This window comes from Toxorhynchites rutilus, chromosome 2 (assembly GCF_029784135.1).
Source record: "Toxorhynchites rutilus septentrionalis strain SRP chromosome 2, ASM2978413v1, whole genome shotgun sequence".
NCBI lineage: Eukaryota > Metazoa > Arthropoda > Insecta > Diptera > Culicidae > Toxorhynchites > Toxorhynchites rutilus.
Window position 1 is genome coordinate 182,918,798 of NC_073745.1, and position 18,337 is coordinate 182,937,134.

At 37.7% G+C, this 18,337-nt stretch overlaps 1 protein-coding gene across 3 annotated transcripts; it reads left to right on the forward strand.

The window, feature by feature from the left end:
• Positions 1-1,546: 1,546 nt before the first annotated feature.
• On the forward strand, positions 1,547-17,779 carry LOC129770487 (uncharacterized). 3 transcript variants are annotated; one of them, XM_055773356.1, is made up of 4 exons: positions 1,547-1,798; positions 16,859-17,248; positions 17,313-17,432; positions 17,490-17,779. In XM_055773356.1, exons 1-4 carry the CDS (start codon positions 1,778-1,780, stop codon positions 17,517-17,519), a joined length of 561 nt encoding a protein of 186 aa, XP_055629331.1. In that variant the 5' UTR covers positions 1,547-1,777; the 3' UTR covers positions 17,520-17,779. The 3 variants fall into 3 exon arrangements, with proteins under 3 accessions (XP_055629331.1, XP_055629329.1, XP_055629330.1); XM_055773354.1 differs by lacking the exons at positions 16,859-17,248; positions 17,313-17,432; positions 17,490-17,779 and adding exons at positions 14,872-15,465; positions 15,529-15,648; positions 15,716-16,061; XM_055773355.1 differs by having other exon boundaries at positions 17,313-17,524.
• The last annotated feature ends 558 nt before the right edge of the window (positions 17,780-18,337 follow it).

Genomic DNA, 18,337 nt, shown 5'->3' on the forward strand with positions numbered 1-18,337 from the left:
TGTTCAACAGTTCAAGAGATGGAGGACGGTCGTCCTTGATATGGCAAATAGGGTATATCTTCTCGGCTTTATACAATTCATACACCCGTGTTTTCGACATAGTTGAGTCACCGAATGTATTCTGCAACATTTTCAATGTATCGGTACAAGAAATTTTGTTTGCAACAGAAAATTAGACACAATATCTTTGACCAATAGAATTATCCATATCCTGGTATATATTTGACAGAATGTACCTCAAGAGAAAACGAGAGGCGAATGAACTGAAAAGTTTAAAGCCTCTTTAATCCAACATCATCATCATCAAGAGAAAGTAGTTTGCTATTCTAGATGTGATCAAGACTGCGAGTTTGAGGCATGGAAATATGTTGAGAGATCTATTTTGCAAACAGTATGTTATTGACAAGCTAATTATGTTTCTGCTTATTATCAAAACATTCACACATAATAGTTCACTAAATATTCTATAAACGGAATCAGAAATCCACCATAAGTCCTTCTACAATATTGTGAGTGGAAACGAACAAATTGTGCACATTATATAAATCGTTGTACAGTGAAACCTCGATTATCAGCGAAAACGAGGTCCTTAGTGATTCTATACCTTCCCGAAATTTGTTAAGGATTGATGCCCTCTTTCTTATTTGTTTTGGTCATGACATTCGAATTATCTGACCACTGGTATACACGACCTTACAAATGCAGAGTTTATGACAAATTGTTTTCATGTCGAAATATATTTCTTTCCTGCTGCACCTCATTTTAGTCCTTTATTGTGGTATCCGCCATATTCGTCATCCGTGGTGACCTTGCCATTAAATTCCACGAATAATTGGGGCTCTACTGCATATACTATGGATGCTACCTTAAAAATAAATCAAGGATACTCTCTCAATGAAATAAACGACTATTCTCACTCAAGAGGAAATAGGATTCTTAGGATCGCTCCTTACATAGTATCTTATGTACTACCTCAGAGCTGCCATCGCTTCTTCCATTACATCCCCGCAATGTTTATTTGATCGACCAGGTAGACGTCACAGGGAGATTGTTCCCTTTTCCTAGATAACAAAAAAATCCCCAGAATCACCTGAAACTCAAGCAACCGCACCACACGGCGGTTATTTCGGAATCCTTCTGATCAAGATTCTGTATAAATAAATATTTACATTAGAGGCACTCGTTATGGAAATGATTCATCGAGCAACAATCTCTAAGGTTGGATTAAAATAAGCCAATACATCCAAATGGTTGTGACGTACAACCGGTGAACCCTTCTTCATTTATTTACTCTGTCTTTTATTGGCATAACGTAGCAACATCACTTTTAATTTTTTTTTAATTGAGGATTAGCGCATCCGCAGCCATAAGCATGCGCCATTCCAACAATTGGTACTTGTAGGAAGGAAAAAAAAGTCTTATCTAGGAATATCATTATCTAAGTGCTCACAACATTTATGCTTCGCCTATTTGTGAAGGGAACGCAGTATTCAAATATAAAAGCTGCTGCATAAACCGGGATATTATTCATTGCAATACAGACAGACGTGATAATAACACTGAAGTAACAATCTTTCAATCAAATATGGTAGACCCAGACTTGTGATCAAAAATGATACCATAGTTTTAGTTTAGTTAATAGTTTTTTTGATCTGTTTAAGGTGTAGTGGAGTTTGAAGAAGCACTCGAAACTCGTGACAAACTGAACATTCAACAGTAAACTTGTGCCTGATTATCTCATCATCTTTATTGGAAAGCAAAAGTACAAAACATCGAAATGGATAAAATTATTATTCTTGTATGTATGATATTATTCGTGTAAATTGATTATATGTTTCTTGTGATATAACTGCGATAACGTGTGATATTTGATTGTTTATGTCGATAAGTTCATAGGGATAAACCATTTAATGAGCTAACAGCGAAATGACTATCTATATTACAAGAGAAATATGATCCAGAAACCATCTGTTGTTGAACAAAATATAAAAATGTAGCAGAATCATCTACGAACCAGTCCCAGGACAATTTCAGCCTGTGCTTTCGGACTAAGCTAACAACATTTTGTTAATGTTGTGTAGAAAATGTATGATTAATTTTTTTTTGTTAAAATTTGGTACTCGAACATGATATCATTATGATATTTTATTCATAAATTTGATAGTGAAAAAAAGTTTTTGTTGTGATGGTTCTTCATTGTAGCAAATGAAACAGTTTTGTTTTTAAGTGTTCCAAAGTTTCATATCGTAAATTGTGTTACAAAAATTGTGTACTGAAGGTGTCAATATTCTAACCATTCCAGTTCACAAAAATAATACCCAAATCTCGAGCGAGACGTTGATGATGACGTTGATGAACAAATTTCAAGTTCAAGAAGACTTAAACATCAGAGAATTTATATACCCTTATAAGACATCAAATGGCTCATATCCTCAATACAGCTGTTCCGTCGTTCGCCAAATTACACGTCAGTTCCGATGCTCTCAAGATTTATTAGGCTCAAGGATAATATTCGTTGTTCTATCTTCAAATTAGGCTGCCGATATGGAGAAAATGACATCGTTCCGGATGGAATTATGAAGAATCTTATTTTTAATGTGTTCCGCTCTGGGTGAATAAAATTGTTCCATGTTTTAATGTTGGCTGAAATAATTCCCTGCGGCAAGACTTGTTATCGATGTTTAAACAACGTGAAAATTATGTTGGAAAAACCTGCAACAAGACACAATTGGTTTATTGAATCATAATGGTTACATGAACATTTAATTTACATTCTAGTCATATATTTTGATATAATTATGCAGGGGATGGAGTTATTCGTGTGGCAAACATCTTTCTTTAGTTTGTTTGGATATAATAGTATAAACTGCCTTCACGCATATCTAAATACCAACACTGCCAGTCAGTAGTTCGAAAAATCAATAACAAATTAAAAATCGTATTTTCGACTATTTTATATCGCAAATCCTTTCACATTTACCAAGCTGAAGCGAATGTGTGTTCGCTTGATGCCGATGCGGTTCATTGATTGTTTCCTACTGGATTTTGCTGAATTAATTCATGATTTTATCGCACTAGAATATTCAAATTTCCTTTCAATCACAAAATTATAATTCAATTATTTTTTCCAGAACCGCTCTGAAAAAATACATAGCTTCACATAGAAGTGATGTATTCCATCATTATAAACGGACACACCCTCAAATATTTTGCCATTTGACTTTCGTTTCTAGACGAAGGGCATTCCTTCGGAATAGAATGAACAGACTTTTCACAGTCCATCTCACTCCAATGGGCAACTGTTCGTTTCCCCCCAATAGTACAATTATTTCAATAACATTTAGTTTCCACTCATAAATGAATTTTGCTTCTCCGTCCGTACCTAATATCGTTTCTCTGTTAATTTACAAACCGGAATATAACCATCAGCGAATTGAATTTTGAAATTAAACCACTCAAAATACATAATACCGAAGCCGCACAAATTACATACATATGCGTAATCGTGTTTGATTTTCGATTTTTGTTTCCCTTTTCCACTTTTAATCAGTATTCATTGTCAAAGGGTAGTTTCAATATTATAGAATAGCATGTAGAAGAGATTTTCTTTAACAAACATTCGAAATTTATTATGTAACTATAGGAAACAACCACCTGTCCATCGTACCCTCACTGTCCGTCTTACTCACACCTCCCCTACCATTGATCTTTTTTCCAGTATGTATTTATTGAGGCTCTTTTGGAGTTAGCCTGGTGTGACTGAGAATTTCATCCCATTCCATAATGGCGAGAGTACCATCGATCTTATCACGGACTTACAAATTTTCAAATTTCCATTCCGTTTCCATCAAATAAGTTATGCATCTGCCCACAATCCATTCAGAGCCCAGAATGTGTTTCCATCCAATTTAACAGCGACAAATGCATTATAAAATAAAAATAAAAATGAATACGCAATCGGAAAATCGTATGCCTCCTATTAATGTACGTTCACGTACATTATCATGGATTCATGATACAGCAAATCGAAAGTCTATATACCGAAGTGTTTTTATTAATCAATTAAGTGGTAATTATGCGGCTAACCATGTTTCAATTATTATTTTCATCGTATCAATTCCGCTTGCCTTCGATCGGATCAAATATCGAGCGGAATAATGTTCTGCTGGTTGCCGAAAAGTTGTTAATGTCTGAAATGCAAATCAAATTATGTTAATCACGAATAATACGAGCTCTGAACTGCTAACGGATGGTTTGTATCCCGAACACACTGGCAGCTGATATCTGATACACTCTGAAGTGTGAAACTTTTGATTTAGTCACCTCTAACAATCAGCAAGCGAAATATATTAGTGAGTACTTACACAAAAATATTGCATTTATATGCTACAAACTGAATGCAACCTTTTGTTGGCTGTGTCCCAAATTTGAATTCTAATCATTCGATAAATGCCGAACCTTCATAGATGATTTGCTGGATTCCCAAAATAAGATGGCATAATGGTAATTGCCTTCAGGTTTACGAATTAGTCTAATAGCTATGTTAAAGAAGTATTGAATTATGAGTAAAAAACTTTTTTTTCCAACCTAACTTTGATAGAGCACTCTCGATGGCAGTTTAACTCTATATTTTCCGCACTCTTCCAAATTTAAATTTAGCAACTGCTTGATAAAAGCAGATCTAATATTCTCGTCCAGGGAAGTCCACAAAAGTGTCATAAATCGGTGGGGTTGCAGAATTCCATCAAGCTGTTATCAAATAATTGTCATAATCGTAAGCCATTTATCTATACCCGAGTACAATAACCAAAGCCGACAACGTGGAGGCGGATTCGCGATTCCTGTATGTTGCCAGCATTGATGAGCATACTTCGCCCCTATAATGGGATGCTGTTATCAAACATCGATTTGAAATTACGGTGACAGTTTTCTGCTCTATTCTATTTATGCTTCCTATAGGTAGTCAACATAGGCTTCCTATAGGTGGTTATGACTTAGGCTGGACTTAATACACATCACGTTGATGCTCGTTTTATGATGGTACATTGTTGTCACAAAAGTGTACCCTTTGATAATGTTGATTCCACACATTTTGCGGTCGCACCAATAAGGATGAAACATAGCGACAGGAGCGAATGATTGTTTGTCTCTAATTATCAATGTCTCATCGTTTCGTGGACACCGTCTTGTTGAAACCACATGTGAACTTTATTTAGCTCGTATATTTAGACACTAAAAATGTCGGAAATCATTGCACAATGACGAACACTATTTAAAGTAAAGTTGTTCTCATCTTTGTCTTTCAAGAAGTATGGGCTAACCATTCTTCCGGACCACAAACCGCAATAAAAAGTACACTTTTTCGGGATGCATTGGCAGCTCAATGTTGTAGCGAAAGGGTTAAACCACCCTATTACAATGAATACTGATCCAAAGTGGAAAAGGGAAACAAAAACCGAAAATAAAACATGATTCCGCGTGTGGATGTAATTTTTGCGGCTCCGATATTAAACATTTTGAGTTGTTTAATTTCAAAATTGAATTCGCTGATAGTTATACTTCGGGTTGGGAGTTAACAGAGAAGCAAGATTAGTTATATACGGAGAAGTAAATTCATTTGTGAGTGGAAAATCTAAATTATTGATATAATTGTACTGGTGGGGTCAACCGAAGAGTTGCCGGTGGGAGTGAGACGGACTGTCGAAAGTTTGTTCATTCCAATTCTAAGGAATACCCTGCATCTATAAACGGAAATCAAATCGCTAAAGGTGGACTGTCTGGAAGCTGACTGGAACCAAAAGCAGAATAGTTAAGGGTCTGTCAGTTTATACTGCTGAAAAGCACAATCTAGGTGGATTAATTCCATTTTTTTTAACATTTAACGAACATTCGTGATAAGGTCAGACCTTGGTTGAATAAAGTTATTCCTCTCACGAGCGATAAATTTCGACGCTTCTTGTCCCCCACCTCCTCTATATGTCCAAATTCCCGCATCGAAAAAAAATTCTACTTTTTGGGCTATTTTTTAATTACTCTAAAAACATTGAAAAAAACTTTTTTGTAATACATTTGAAATATTATTTCGAAAAACAGTATATTAAGTATATTATATAAGAAACTGCATTCATGTTTTCAAAAACATGTGGCAACTTTTCCATAATTTCCAAAGATATAATTGAAGTTCCTCTTAACATGTCCGTCTTACTTCTCCTATACTGAAAACCCAAACAGCAAAAAAATCACCCGTTTTTTTAATCACTTTCCGCGATTAAAACAGAACATCCAGCCCTTTCCGTTATTTAAATCTGGAAAAGCTTCTCCGTATTTATCACACAGTGTGTAGGGTAGGGCGGGGCTAGTTGGTCCTAGGGGTACGTTGGTCAGTGACGATATCTTGAAATCTGAGCGTCCAAAAAAATAGCAATCTATGGATGGAAAATAGAGATTTTCTGATGCAATAAAATAAGCAAATTGGGGAATTTTTTATCAAGTAAGTTATAAAATACGAACGTGGTGCTAATTTTGCCAAAAATCATTCACTGTTTGCGCATTATAAAATTTGTTCTAAAAATGAGTAATAATCATGAAAAAATCGGTTCTAACGTAAAACAAAGGATTATTGTATGTATTAGTTTTTATTGAGAATGTTCTGGAACGCGAAAGAAAGACCGAATAAACTTGTATTAACGCTTTATTAGAACGAAGGTGTTAACTGCACGAAGTGCTTACATGGAGTGAATAAAATGTAAACGTGTCTCTTCCGTTACACTGTTTGTTTGCTTGCTTGACAAGCTGCGTTGCTATCCAGTGTAACCAGAATAGCCGATTGCTACTTCGATGACAGTTTTAAATGTCTTCTTCTTCTTGGATGACACTAACGTTCCAGTGGAACTTTTACTTTCTTAATACCAACCAAGGCGCTTATATCAATGTATAACAGGTGAAGCAACATCATCACTTTAATAAGAGGGGATTACGGTTTGTGGAGCGGGGGTTGTTTGTTTTGTTATTGCTAGGATACGCTTTTTTTGCCTTTTTACATGCAAGAGTGTGGAAATGAGAATGCAATACTACAAAATCATCCCTTCTATTTCACATAAATTCGCAAAAGCCGAACATAGTAGGCATCGTTCGAATAAGCGTCGTAGCAGTTTTTTAGAGAGCCGCCGGCAGCGTTCTGATGTTGTTTATAAACAGTACCGACAGCAATTCCAATATGGCTGAAAGTGCATTTCATATGATTGTTTCACCTGGTACATATAGGGGCGCCTTGATACCAACCACCGCACAAACCACTTGCAATATAATTGTCACATTTGTAATTTCTGCTGTAAATTTTTCAATAAATATAATAAACGCCAACATTGAATATCAAAAACTCGCAATAATTTATCGTGTAATGTAGCATACCTGGAGGTTATTTCAATATACATTGGGGCGAACGAAACAAATGTCACAACAAATGCTAGCAAGAAACCGGCTGTGCGTAGAAACTTCGGTTAATCTTTCGATTACTTCAAATAATCGAATATCTGCAATTTTAATCGAGTAATTTTGGACAAATAAAAATATGAATACATCGAATAATTATCATATTAATCGCGATTAATGAAAAATAGAACATTTTTTCAAAAAATATAGTGTAAAATTTGTTTAACCGTCATGGTGTTTTGTCGAAATTCATCGAATTTATAAACCATTACGGTTGAAGCTTAAAAATAATTCTCTGGTAGTGAAGGAGACTAGGAAGAAAAATTTAGCGTCTGTCACATCCTTCTGTCTTAGCAAAATTGATGAGGGCCGACAAATTGACGCCATTTACATTGACCTCAGAACAGCATTCGACAAGATTGATCATAGTATACTTCTGGCCAATCTAGTAAAACTTGGTTTCTCTGTAAGACTCGTTAAATGGCTTCGCTCATATCGCCTCTCTAGAAAACTAGCAGTCAAAATTGGCTCTTGCACCACAACCAGGTTTGAAAGCAGCTCCGGATTTCCTCAAGGTAGCTATTTGGGACCACTGCTATTCTCATTGTTCATCCACGATGTCATCGTGTATTTTGGAGCCGACTATTGCCTGGTATATGCTGATGATCTGAAGCTGTACATTGTCGTCAACATCATAGAAGATCGTCGTGAACTTCGAAAGCTGCATGATGAATTCGCAGCAAACAGGATTCAACTAAGCATACCAAAATGCTCTGATACCTACCACCGCCAGATGAACCTCTTGTCGTTCAAATACACTGTCGAGGGCGAAATGTTAAGTTCAGTTCAAACGATCCGAGATCTCGGTGTTTTCCTTGACGCAGCTTTGTCATTCCGGAACCACTACGAAGACATCATAGACAAGGCTCGTCGTCAATTGGGATTTGTAAGCAAATTGAGCAGAGAATTCAGATATCCATACACACTGAGATCCTTGTATTCGTGTTTGGTTCGGCCGTTTTTAGAAACCGCCTCATTAATATGGGGCCCTCGTCGTAGCACTGCGGCTGCTCGCATCGAATCGATTTAGGCTGATGTCACATTAGGCGGATTCGCAGCCGCGGATATCGCGACGGTTTTTTTCTCGATATGAATTCGCTTCCAAAACCGCCCCGTTCTGTGTGACATGGCTCATTCACAATACACTGTAGATCATCCGCTGCGGTTTTACTCGCGGAATCCGCGGCACGAATCCGCCTAATGTGACATCAGCCTTAGGGAAGATTCATCAGATCCGCCCCACGTTGCCTACTATGGAATGATCCGCTGAATTTACCACTGTACGAAAGTCGATGTCAGTTGATAGGATTGGAAATGCTGAAGTATTGGCGGAAATGGGCTAAGGCAATATTCATCGCTCGACTTCTTGTCGCCGAAATTGATACTCCAAATTTACTTGCGCAAATCGCCATTAATGTTCCTGCTTTTACTCTTCGTCATTTTGACTTTCTTCGACTGCCACTTAGACGTCGAGACTATTCCCTCCATGAACCAATACATTCTATGATGGAATGCTACAACGATGTTGCCCATTTGTTTGATATCACGATTGACTAATTTTAAAGTAGGATTTTTTGCTGTAAGAACTACGTTGAGAACGACGCGGCGGCAATATTCTCGACACTACGGGCACTTCTTTGTCTCACTGGCACGGGAACATTTTGTACTGTGCCTCTGGATTCAAATTTTTCCACTAGACTTTCAATTGTTGATCCGGCAGGACGATTATGACGACCATAAATTGTACGTAGCGCTCTTAAAGTTAAAGCCATTGACTCCGAATTTCGGTAGTAAATTTTAATTATCTTAACACGTTGTTCGATCGTATATCTTTCCATTATGAAATGCCAAACCTTACTGAAGAGAAATGTCAAGAGAGCGGGAACAAATATGGCGTCGTTTGCTGTCCCTATCGGTCTACTTTTGTAGCATCCCTACTAAAATACCTGTTATAAAACAGAACAAAAATAGACGATGATTTGCATTCTATGGCTCAGTGGCTTAAATTTAAACAATTTTAACATTAGAACGAATACGTTTAAGGTGAAGGTGGAACCAAGCCTTTGTAGTATTATAGGTAAAACCACATGTAAAAATGGGCTAATAGTGTTTGTGAGAGAAGAGCAATTTGTTTCGTTTGTTTTGATCTTTATACGTAAATAGATCAATTCACTTATCAGACTGTGTGACGCTTCGCTGACACGAGCCTTAGATTCTATTAGTTAAATCGATCTCTGCTGTAATGTGTAAGCGAACACCTAAAGCGGTTCAGAGGATCTGGCGAACCATTGCAGAGCACTGGACAATGCTTTCTATGGTGTGATTCTCAAAGATATACGGCGCATGGCGTTTGATTTTGCGGAAGCCAACAACCTCCAGCACGAATTCAACCAAGTTGCAAAACTGGCAGGAAGAGATAGGGCTTCTAGCTTCATGAGGAATCATCGTCTGTTTTCGTCGAACCCCACAACAGCACAACGAAGCAACAGTGCTCCAAGCCAAAGCGTCGGAATCCTCAGAACCGAAATCCAAGATGAGGAAGAAAAATTGCTTAAAAATTATTCAAAATGAATTTCAAATCAGAAATGTTTTTTTTCAATTCAATAACGGTTATGTTTCGTTTATGTTTATGTTTTCACAATGAACTTCAAGTGAATTTTTTTTTGTCAACAATGAGTTTCAAATAAATCAGGTGAAGGTAACTATGTATTATAAACTTGATTAGTTAAGAAAAAGAATTCTGTTTCGAATGTTGGACATTTTCCGATATCTTATGTTGTCAGTTTCCTACCTCCCGTAAATTTCCACGTGTATGTGAATGGCCTGTTATCATATTGCTAGGTGCCATGAATCAATGAACACATAACAAAATCACGTTCGACCATAATACCCATTCTTCTCCACCCATAAACTACCTAAACACTTGTTGCTTCTCCCGCTGGTAATGATAAAGCATTTATTTTTGTTACAAGTTGTCTCTGAAGTTCAATTCTATCAGTGTGCACTTTTGCCCCCATTCGCAAAAAGTGCGCATTTGTCATTTTATTTTAAAATAGGTAGTTGTCCAACTACAAACAAAACTCGAGAAATTCTTGTACTACGTTTCGAAGGAAATATATATAATTAAAATTTGCTAATTTGGTAAATTTTGGAATTATTGGACGACCACAATTAGGTGTTCACTTTTGTCCCGCACTACTCTACTATGTACATACGTTAGATTTAGCACCTGATTTGAAGATAGGTATCAAAAAATGTTCCATTCTTTCTGGGAATAGTTCAGTTTGTACCGACCTGTTGAAAATGCAATGATCAAATTTCTTCATCTGTCAGTAATGTTCCCTACCTCTCATCTGTTGGAGCCTCTCCTGAAATAAACGCTACGGTTGTACAAGGTGCCTGCTTTAAATTTAAAAAATCCGGCTTTTGACAAAATCAACCACAAAATCGCAGTAGCTAAACTTGAACGACTGCGGTTCCACGGCCCCTTTCTTAGTTGGCTACGTCAATCGTGAGATGTCGGTGAAAATAGGCGACATTATGGACTTGATTCTCGAATACACTTCACGCTGGAAACGGAATGAAACGTATCCGCGATGACAACGGTACGGTGTCGACATCTGGATACGAGATTAGTTTCCCACTAAACTTATCATTATAATATCAAATTATCTTCAGATTAAATTTTTGTATGAGATTATTATATGACACGAAGAAAACAAAGTGTTCCACTCACATTGAATACCAGTTTGATGCGAAGAAGTTAATTTTCATTAATGATTTTTTATTTGAAAAGTGCTCATTCTGCCTGAAAACTCATTATTATCTTCGACACGTCACTAACTCGTAAAACGTAGTTCAATGGCGTACCGTTTATTTCGTTTCCACCGTGAAGTGTATTCGAGAATCAGGCCCTATATCTACTCATTTTCGTGTGTCATCTGGCGTTCCACAAAGGAGTCATCTCGGTCCGTATATTTTCCTGCTATATCTCAATAACGTAAATGTACATTTGAGATGCTTCAAACTATCGTATGCAGACGATTTGAAGCTATTCCTTCCTGTGAAGCCTACTGAAGATGCAGATTTTCTACAACAGCAGCTAAATATTTTCTCGGAATGGTGCAAAACCAATAGAATGGTTTTGAATCCTTCGAAATGTTCTGTTATTTCGTTCACACGCAAGAGATCTTCCATTGTTTTTGAGTGCAAGTTGCGCTGTAAACTTTTTGAACCGTGTTAATGATATCAAAGACCTTGGAATCATGTTAGATTCCAAGTTAACCTTTCGAGATCACATCACCTCTAAGGCGTCTAAAACTCCTGGTTTTATTTTTAGGGCAACAAACCATTTCGAAGATGTACATGGCATGAAGCCTCTGTATTGCGCATTGGTTCGTTTGATCCTCGAATTCGCCTGTGTAGTATAGTCTTCGTACTACTACAATAGTATCCAGCGAATTGAGTCGATTCAACGAAAGTTTGTTCGTTTTGCCCTTCGAAAATTGACTTCCTAGGTATGAAGATCGGTGCCGGCTATTTTTTTTTAATTCAAAATATTAATTTTTATTAAGGCGCATATGGCGTCAGCCTATCGGGGCCGGGAGTTCAATATTTCGACCATAAAAAACGCTTACAACTATGTTAGTAATATGTAACCGATTACTCGCGGTTGGCTCGAGGTTAGTATTACAAGTGTTCTCATAATTGGGATGTTGCAGTCTTCAATGCTCTGTACGTTTGCCAGACACGGGATAATTCCTATTGGGATGCAGCTGACCGTTAATCAGCAACGCCCCCCTAGTCTGTATCCCATATCTAGCGTGGTGCGTCTTTCTCGACTCGAGGAATCCAGGATAGAATGATCACTAGCCGTCACAATCATCAGCTCGTATAGAGTTATCATGAGCGGTACAACCTTTGGCTCTTGTTGAATTATCAGTGGATTGCACAACCTTCGGCCCGTGTATCTGTAAAGAGTGTGTATATGTATTGCCGCGACTAAGTAAAAGTTTATAGATCGGATAGGAGGGATATGAAACAGGGACACAACGAAGGAAACATCATTAAACGTTGACATCGGCGTTTTTGACGAACAGGTATAGCTGAAGCAGAAGATCAGTATCACAGCTACCTAAGATATCCCTGAAGGGGATAACCGATTGTCTGCCTTGTGCCCTCAGTGCTTTGGAGAGCTGAGAGCGGACAGCATGGAACCGGATACACGACCAGACAACATGCTCGATGTCGTGGTAGCCATCGCCACAATCACAAAGATTGTTTGCTGCGAGCCCAATGCGATAAAGATGCGCGTTTAGGTTGTAGTGATTGGACATAAGCCGAGATATCACGCGAATGAAATCATGACCTACATTCAATCCCTTGAACCATGTACTCGTCGAGACCTTAGGGATAATCGTGTGTAACCAACGACCGAACTCATATTCACTCCACATGTGCTGTCAACTTACGAGCGTGTACTGACGAGGAATGTGGAAAAAATCATTGTGCCTTCTGAAGTGCCTACCTTAGCTAGCGAGTCCGCTTTCTCATTCCCCGGAATCGAGCAATGAGAGGGAACCCATGCTAAGGTAATCTTGAATTATTTTTCGACCAAAACACTCAATAGATGTCTTATTCTTGTTAGGAAATAAGATGAGCGTTTGTCAACTTTCATTGAGCGGATTGCCTCTATTGAGCTGAGACTGTCTGAAAAAATAAAATAATGGTCGATGGGCAATGTTTCAATGATCCCCAGTGCGTAGTATATCGCACCCAGTTCAGCGACATACACGGAACAAGGATCTTTGAGTTTGAAAGAGACACTGGAATTTTCAAGGCATTGTTTATTTCCTTACCAGGGAAATGTAAGGAATGTTAGTATGATATTCGCCACCCGAAGGCCAGAAGGGTCGCCTCTATAGCGTGGTTCCGTAGTGTTTATCAAGGAAGGGACAGTTGTTAGTAAGGGGAGGTAAAAATCAGGATTCACTGCGGTGAGTGATGTGATTAGGAGTGTATCCATTTCTTTCTTTCCATAATAACCATGGATAACAGCTATTACAACCATCCTCCTTAGTGGCTTTGGACCCTCTGCTCTGGTTCTCAATAGTTTCAGGTTCTTTTTCGGACATGCTACAATAGAGATCCGTCATTCGCAGGCGAAGTTACTGCCCCGAACTCCTTCGGTTGATTAATTTAAATATTCATCGTCGTGTTTTACGCTCACATAGATTTTTACACCTCTCACCTGCACGAACCAATTACGGTTATAACGAACCTGTAACAAGTATGTGTCGTGTGTTTAATCGTTGTAGTTCATGTTTCGACTTCCATCTGTCTCGTGCGTCCCTTAAAAACCTCTATTCTGTGAAACTTGTATAATAGTTAGATGTAGTTAGTAGTAGAAATAGTAGTAGTAGTAATAGCAGTAGATTTATGTTCATTAGGGCAAACGTTAGGCCTTTTGACATTTTTAGAATTAATAAATAAATAAAATGTAAGGAAAGGCTGAGCTCTACTGCCATGTTTATCCTGAATACAGATGCTATTCCGTCAGGTCCTGGTCCTTTTGATTCGTCTATTTTTCTGAATGCAGGGAATATTTTTTGTAGTGAAAGATAGTTTAGTTTTTATGATATTCCGGTAAAATGAAAAGAATCCCCGATTGCGATTTTCATCGTAAAATGTGGTATATACTTCCAGAAAGAAATTTGCTAAGAGATTGTAAATTTCTTTCGAAGAGTCATATTGATTTTTTTTGAGCATGTACTTTACGTTTTTTGAGCATATACTTTACGTAATTCAAGAATTTCATCGGGTATGATTTGACTTCAGATTTGACCAAGCTTATGCTATTTGTTTTCTGTTCTTATAATGTCTTATTTGAACGTTAAGCCAAATAAGATACCTGCTGATCGAATTTCTTCTTTCAGTGTTTCAGTGAGATTTCGTCGCTTTACATAAATCTCTGCGTTCTTCTTTATCTACAGCAGTTCTAGTTCATGTGCATTACAATCGTCGAACTACAAAAAAATGGAAGATTCTCGACCGTTCCTGCGGAAAGAGCTGGCGGTACCTTCATTGACTAGTTTCACTTCTAGTTTGCATTATATTAAACCCTCTTGTGTAAATGGGACTGCTCCCCTACTCTACTGCCAGGCATTGAAGTCTCCGCCATTAGGCCTTTCGATCTGAAGCGCGTTTCAGATACTGGAACATGTAAAAACCCTTGTATTCTTGGGTTTAATGTATTCGATTTTCTGTAGTCTCACCATAGTGGCACTCAGTGTGTCTCGAATATTCTGATAAGAGTAGAATGTTGTGATTATCACAATACACAATAGACGTTTATTTTTTTATTTTATATCCTTCTCTTAGGTATTACTTTCAACATTGACTCTTCACATTTCCTTGGTTAGTGGGAGCAATGGCGGAAACTTGTTCAGAACAAATTTTGGTTCCCGTCAGTGGAACCCAATGAACAACTGGCGCCGACGGCCACATCCCTTGCTTGATGACTTCCAACGCAATGTGATATACGAGTCCACAGATACTGGCTATGATGATGACATTCTGAGATTCGCTGAGACTTCACAAAACAATGAACAATTCCTTTTGAAGAGAACATCCACTGATGGAAATCCGATCAGAGCATATGTTGGTGGCAGTCGGTGGAACCCAGAAAACAAATTGCGCCAACGTGTCCACCCCTTACCTATTGGCTTCAAACACAATGTGATATACGAGTCCACAGATACTGGCGTTGATGATGACATTCTGAAATCCTCCGAGACTTCTCTCGAAAATAATGAGCGATTCATTTCGAAAAGATCACCCCCTTCGAATTCACTGTGCGATGTTGTATCCACACTTAGGATACTTGGAAACGATACCGATGGCTACGATTACCGACCAAAAGCCTTTTCTACCGTTACCTGTTTGAATTCGCATGAAACAGGTGATCCGTCTACGGTAAGTTTGAGTGTAAAATAGAAATTATTCCGTTATTGCAAATGTTTGCGCCTTTTACCACAGTGCTCAATGATGGGTTACAACTGCATACAAGTTAGAGGATCAGTTTTCGTCACTAGAAGAAAAAATCCCAGCAAAAATTCCAAGACAACGGGCTGCTGGGAACACATAGAATTGGAAGATGTATTGACGGCACAATTGATTGATCGAAACCGATGAAAAGTAATGATATTCTTTCCTTCATTTTCAGATCGATTTTTCTTGCGAATGTGGGCACTAAAACATTGGTTTGGGAACACCCCAACTCAAACATGCAAGAAATATACCAACAGTTGAACAAAGTTTAGCAGTTCGAAGAAGTAGACTAGTGATGTACAAAGCGAAAGATGGAGAAATTTGAAATGCAATTAGTACGAGAAGAGCTACAACCGAGTTTTGAATGAGCCCTTTTGTTTATTTATCGCGAATGTCCGATTAATTACGGGAGTGTGGAAGGTAGAGATGAAATTAAACGTTAGTGTATTTCTGTGAAAATCAATAATGTTATCACTAATTAATTATATTATGATATTTATTTCACTATTTATTGTAGAATAAACGAACATATCATGCAAACAAGAAACAGCTATCGTTTTTTCCTACAAAATGAACGCAAGTCCCACTTCTTATTTGATAACGGAGAGCACAACCAGAAGTCCTATGTACATATGTACAGTGGAACTCCGATTATCCGCGGGAGCAAACAAGCTCCATAGTAAATCTATAGGCTTTCCTCGAATTTGTCAGTGAGTGATAAGCTAATGCTCTTTTGTGTTGGTCGTAGCTTTCACATTATCTGATCACTGGAGTACACGACCACGATGGATGGTTTAGTGATTTCTGTATTGATAAAACATAGTTCTCATGCTGGAATATCTTTTTTTCGGGTATGGAACTCATTTTTAGTCCTTTATAGCGTTATCCGCGATTTCCGTTATTTGCGGTGAGCTAGCCAGACTATTCCGCGGATAATTGAGGTTCTACTGTACTTGCAAAGTAGTATTCTGCTTTCGGTTGAAGCCATATTTCTTGAAAACATTTTCAGTATTCTAAGATATTTAATTTCTCGTGATCAATTGTGTCAAAATGAATTCTCATTCTAATCGTAAGCATATATTTTGTAGTAAACTTGTAAATTTCGTGTCGCTATTATGCGATTCTTTGTAAAACCTGGTCCAAATTCGAGAACGTCTGGCAGAAACCTTTCATTCTTGAACCTGATATAATCGATCCTCTACAGTTTCACAAAAGTATCTTTCTCATTCCCCCGAGAATACCGATAAAATATTGTTGTTAACATAAAGTACAATTGATTTTTGTAACATATGTCTCATTTTGCATATCCTTCCCTCAGGTATTACTTCCAACTTTAGCCCTCAACACTGTCTTGGTTTATGGTGGCAATGATGGGAATCCACTCAAAACATATTTCGGCTCTCATCAGTGGAACCCGACAACTCAATGGCGTCGACCCGTTCGTCCAATATTTGTTGACTATCAAGACAACATGCTATACGACTCAACAAACACTGATGACAACGGTCTGGATTTCTCAGGAACATTACAAAATATTGAAAAAATTGTGTCGAAGAGAACATCTCACAAGAAATCGAGGTCACTGTGCGATGTTATGACCACGATAATGATATTTGGCAACGGAACCGACGGCTACGAGTATCGACCAGATCATTACGTTTCTCACACATGTATGGATTCAGATAATTCAATTGATAGTAAATTTACGGTAAGTTTAGACGTGAAGTGTACCAATCTCTGCTGCCGATTTTTTTTATAAATTTTTATTGCAGTGCTCGGAGATGGGGCTCCACTGTGAGCAACGTAGACAGCGCATTTATATAACTAGAAGAAAAGTGCCTAGCGGTAAAAGCATGGCTCTGAAATGCTGGGAACAGATTAAATTAGAAGAGGTAATTACCAATCCTCGAAATCCGTATAAACTCTCACATTATTTTCTTTTATTTTAGATCGATTCTGCCTGCGAATGTGTATATTGAAAAACTCATTCAAATTAAAAGATTGAACAGATGAAGAGATAGTCAAGTACTTCACATGTTAACACCTCGACCATATGGGAAAATAGCGGAAGCTGGAGAATTCTAATACTTCATGGAAATGTGCTTCCACTGTTTCAAAACAATGCCAGCTGCTACCCGAGATGAAAAACCTTAAGTGTTTGGCCCAAACATATGACTGTAGTATCAAGTGAGCCCATTAGTATATTTAACGTATTTAACGTAAACACTGTAATATACGAATGATTCGTTAAACGAAGGTGACATGAATCCGTACTGTAATATGATAATATTATATTTATTTCACTATTTATAATAGAATAAACAAATACAACGCGCAAACTGACTTTTAATATTAACAGGTGTTCAATAAAAAATTAGAATTTCTTCAGTGATATAGTAAGAAAAATAAAAATTATTTCAGGCAATTCAGTATTTTTATTACACGGTTTTATTTAGCTTGCCCTGAAATCTGTTTGTATGTTTGTATGTTTGTATGTTTGTATGTTTGTTTTTGTTTTTTTTTTTTGGTGAAGAAGGTGGAGATCTTCATAGACACCCAGTCGTCATGTTGACTGGGTAGTGTGAGATTCTTACTCACTAAAACCACCTCCTATGCGCTGTAAGCACGCATTGTCTTCCGCCAGAACAATATCGATGGGAATCATTCCCGCTATGACACATACAGCTTCCATGGATATAGTCCTATATGCACTCGCTACTCTCATCGCCATAGCTCTGTAGGTTCTGTTCAGCAGCGTTCTGTTTTGTTTATTGTTGATCGCTGCCACCCAGGCTGG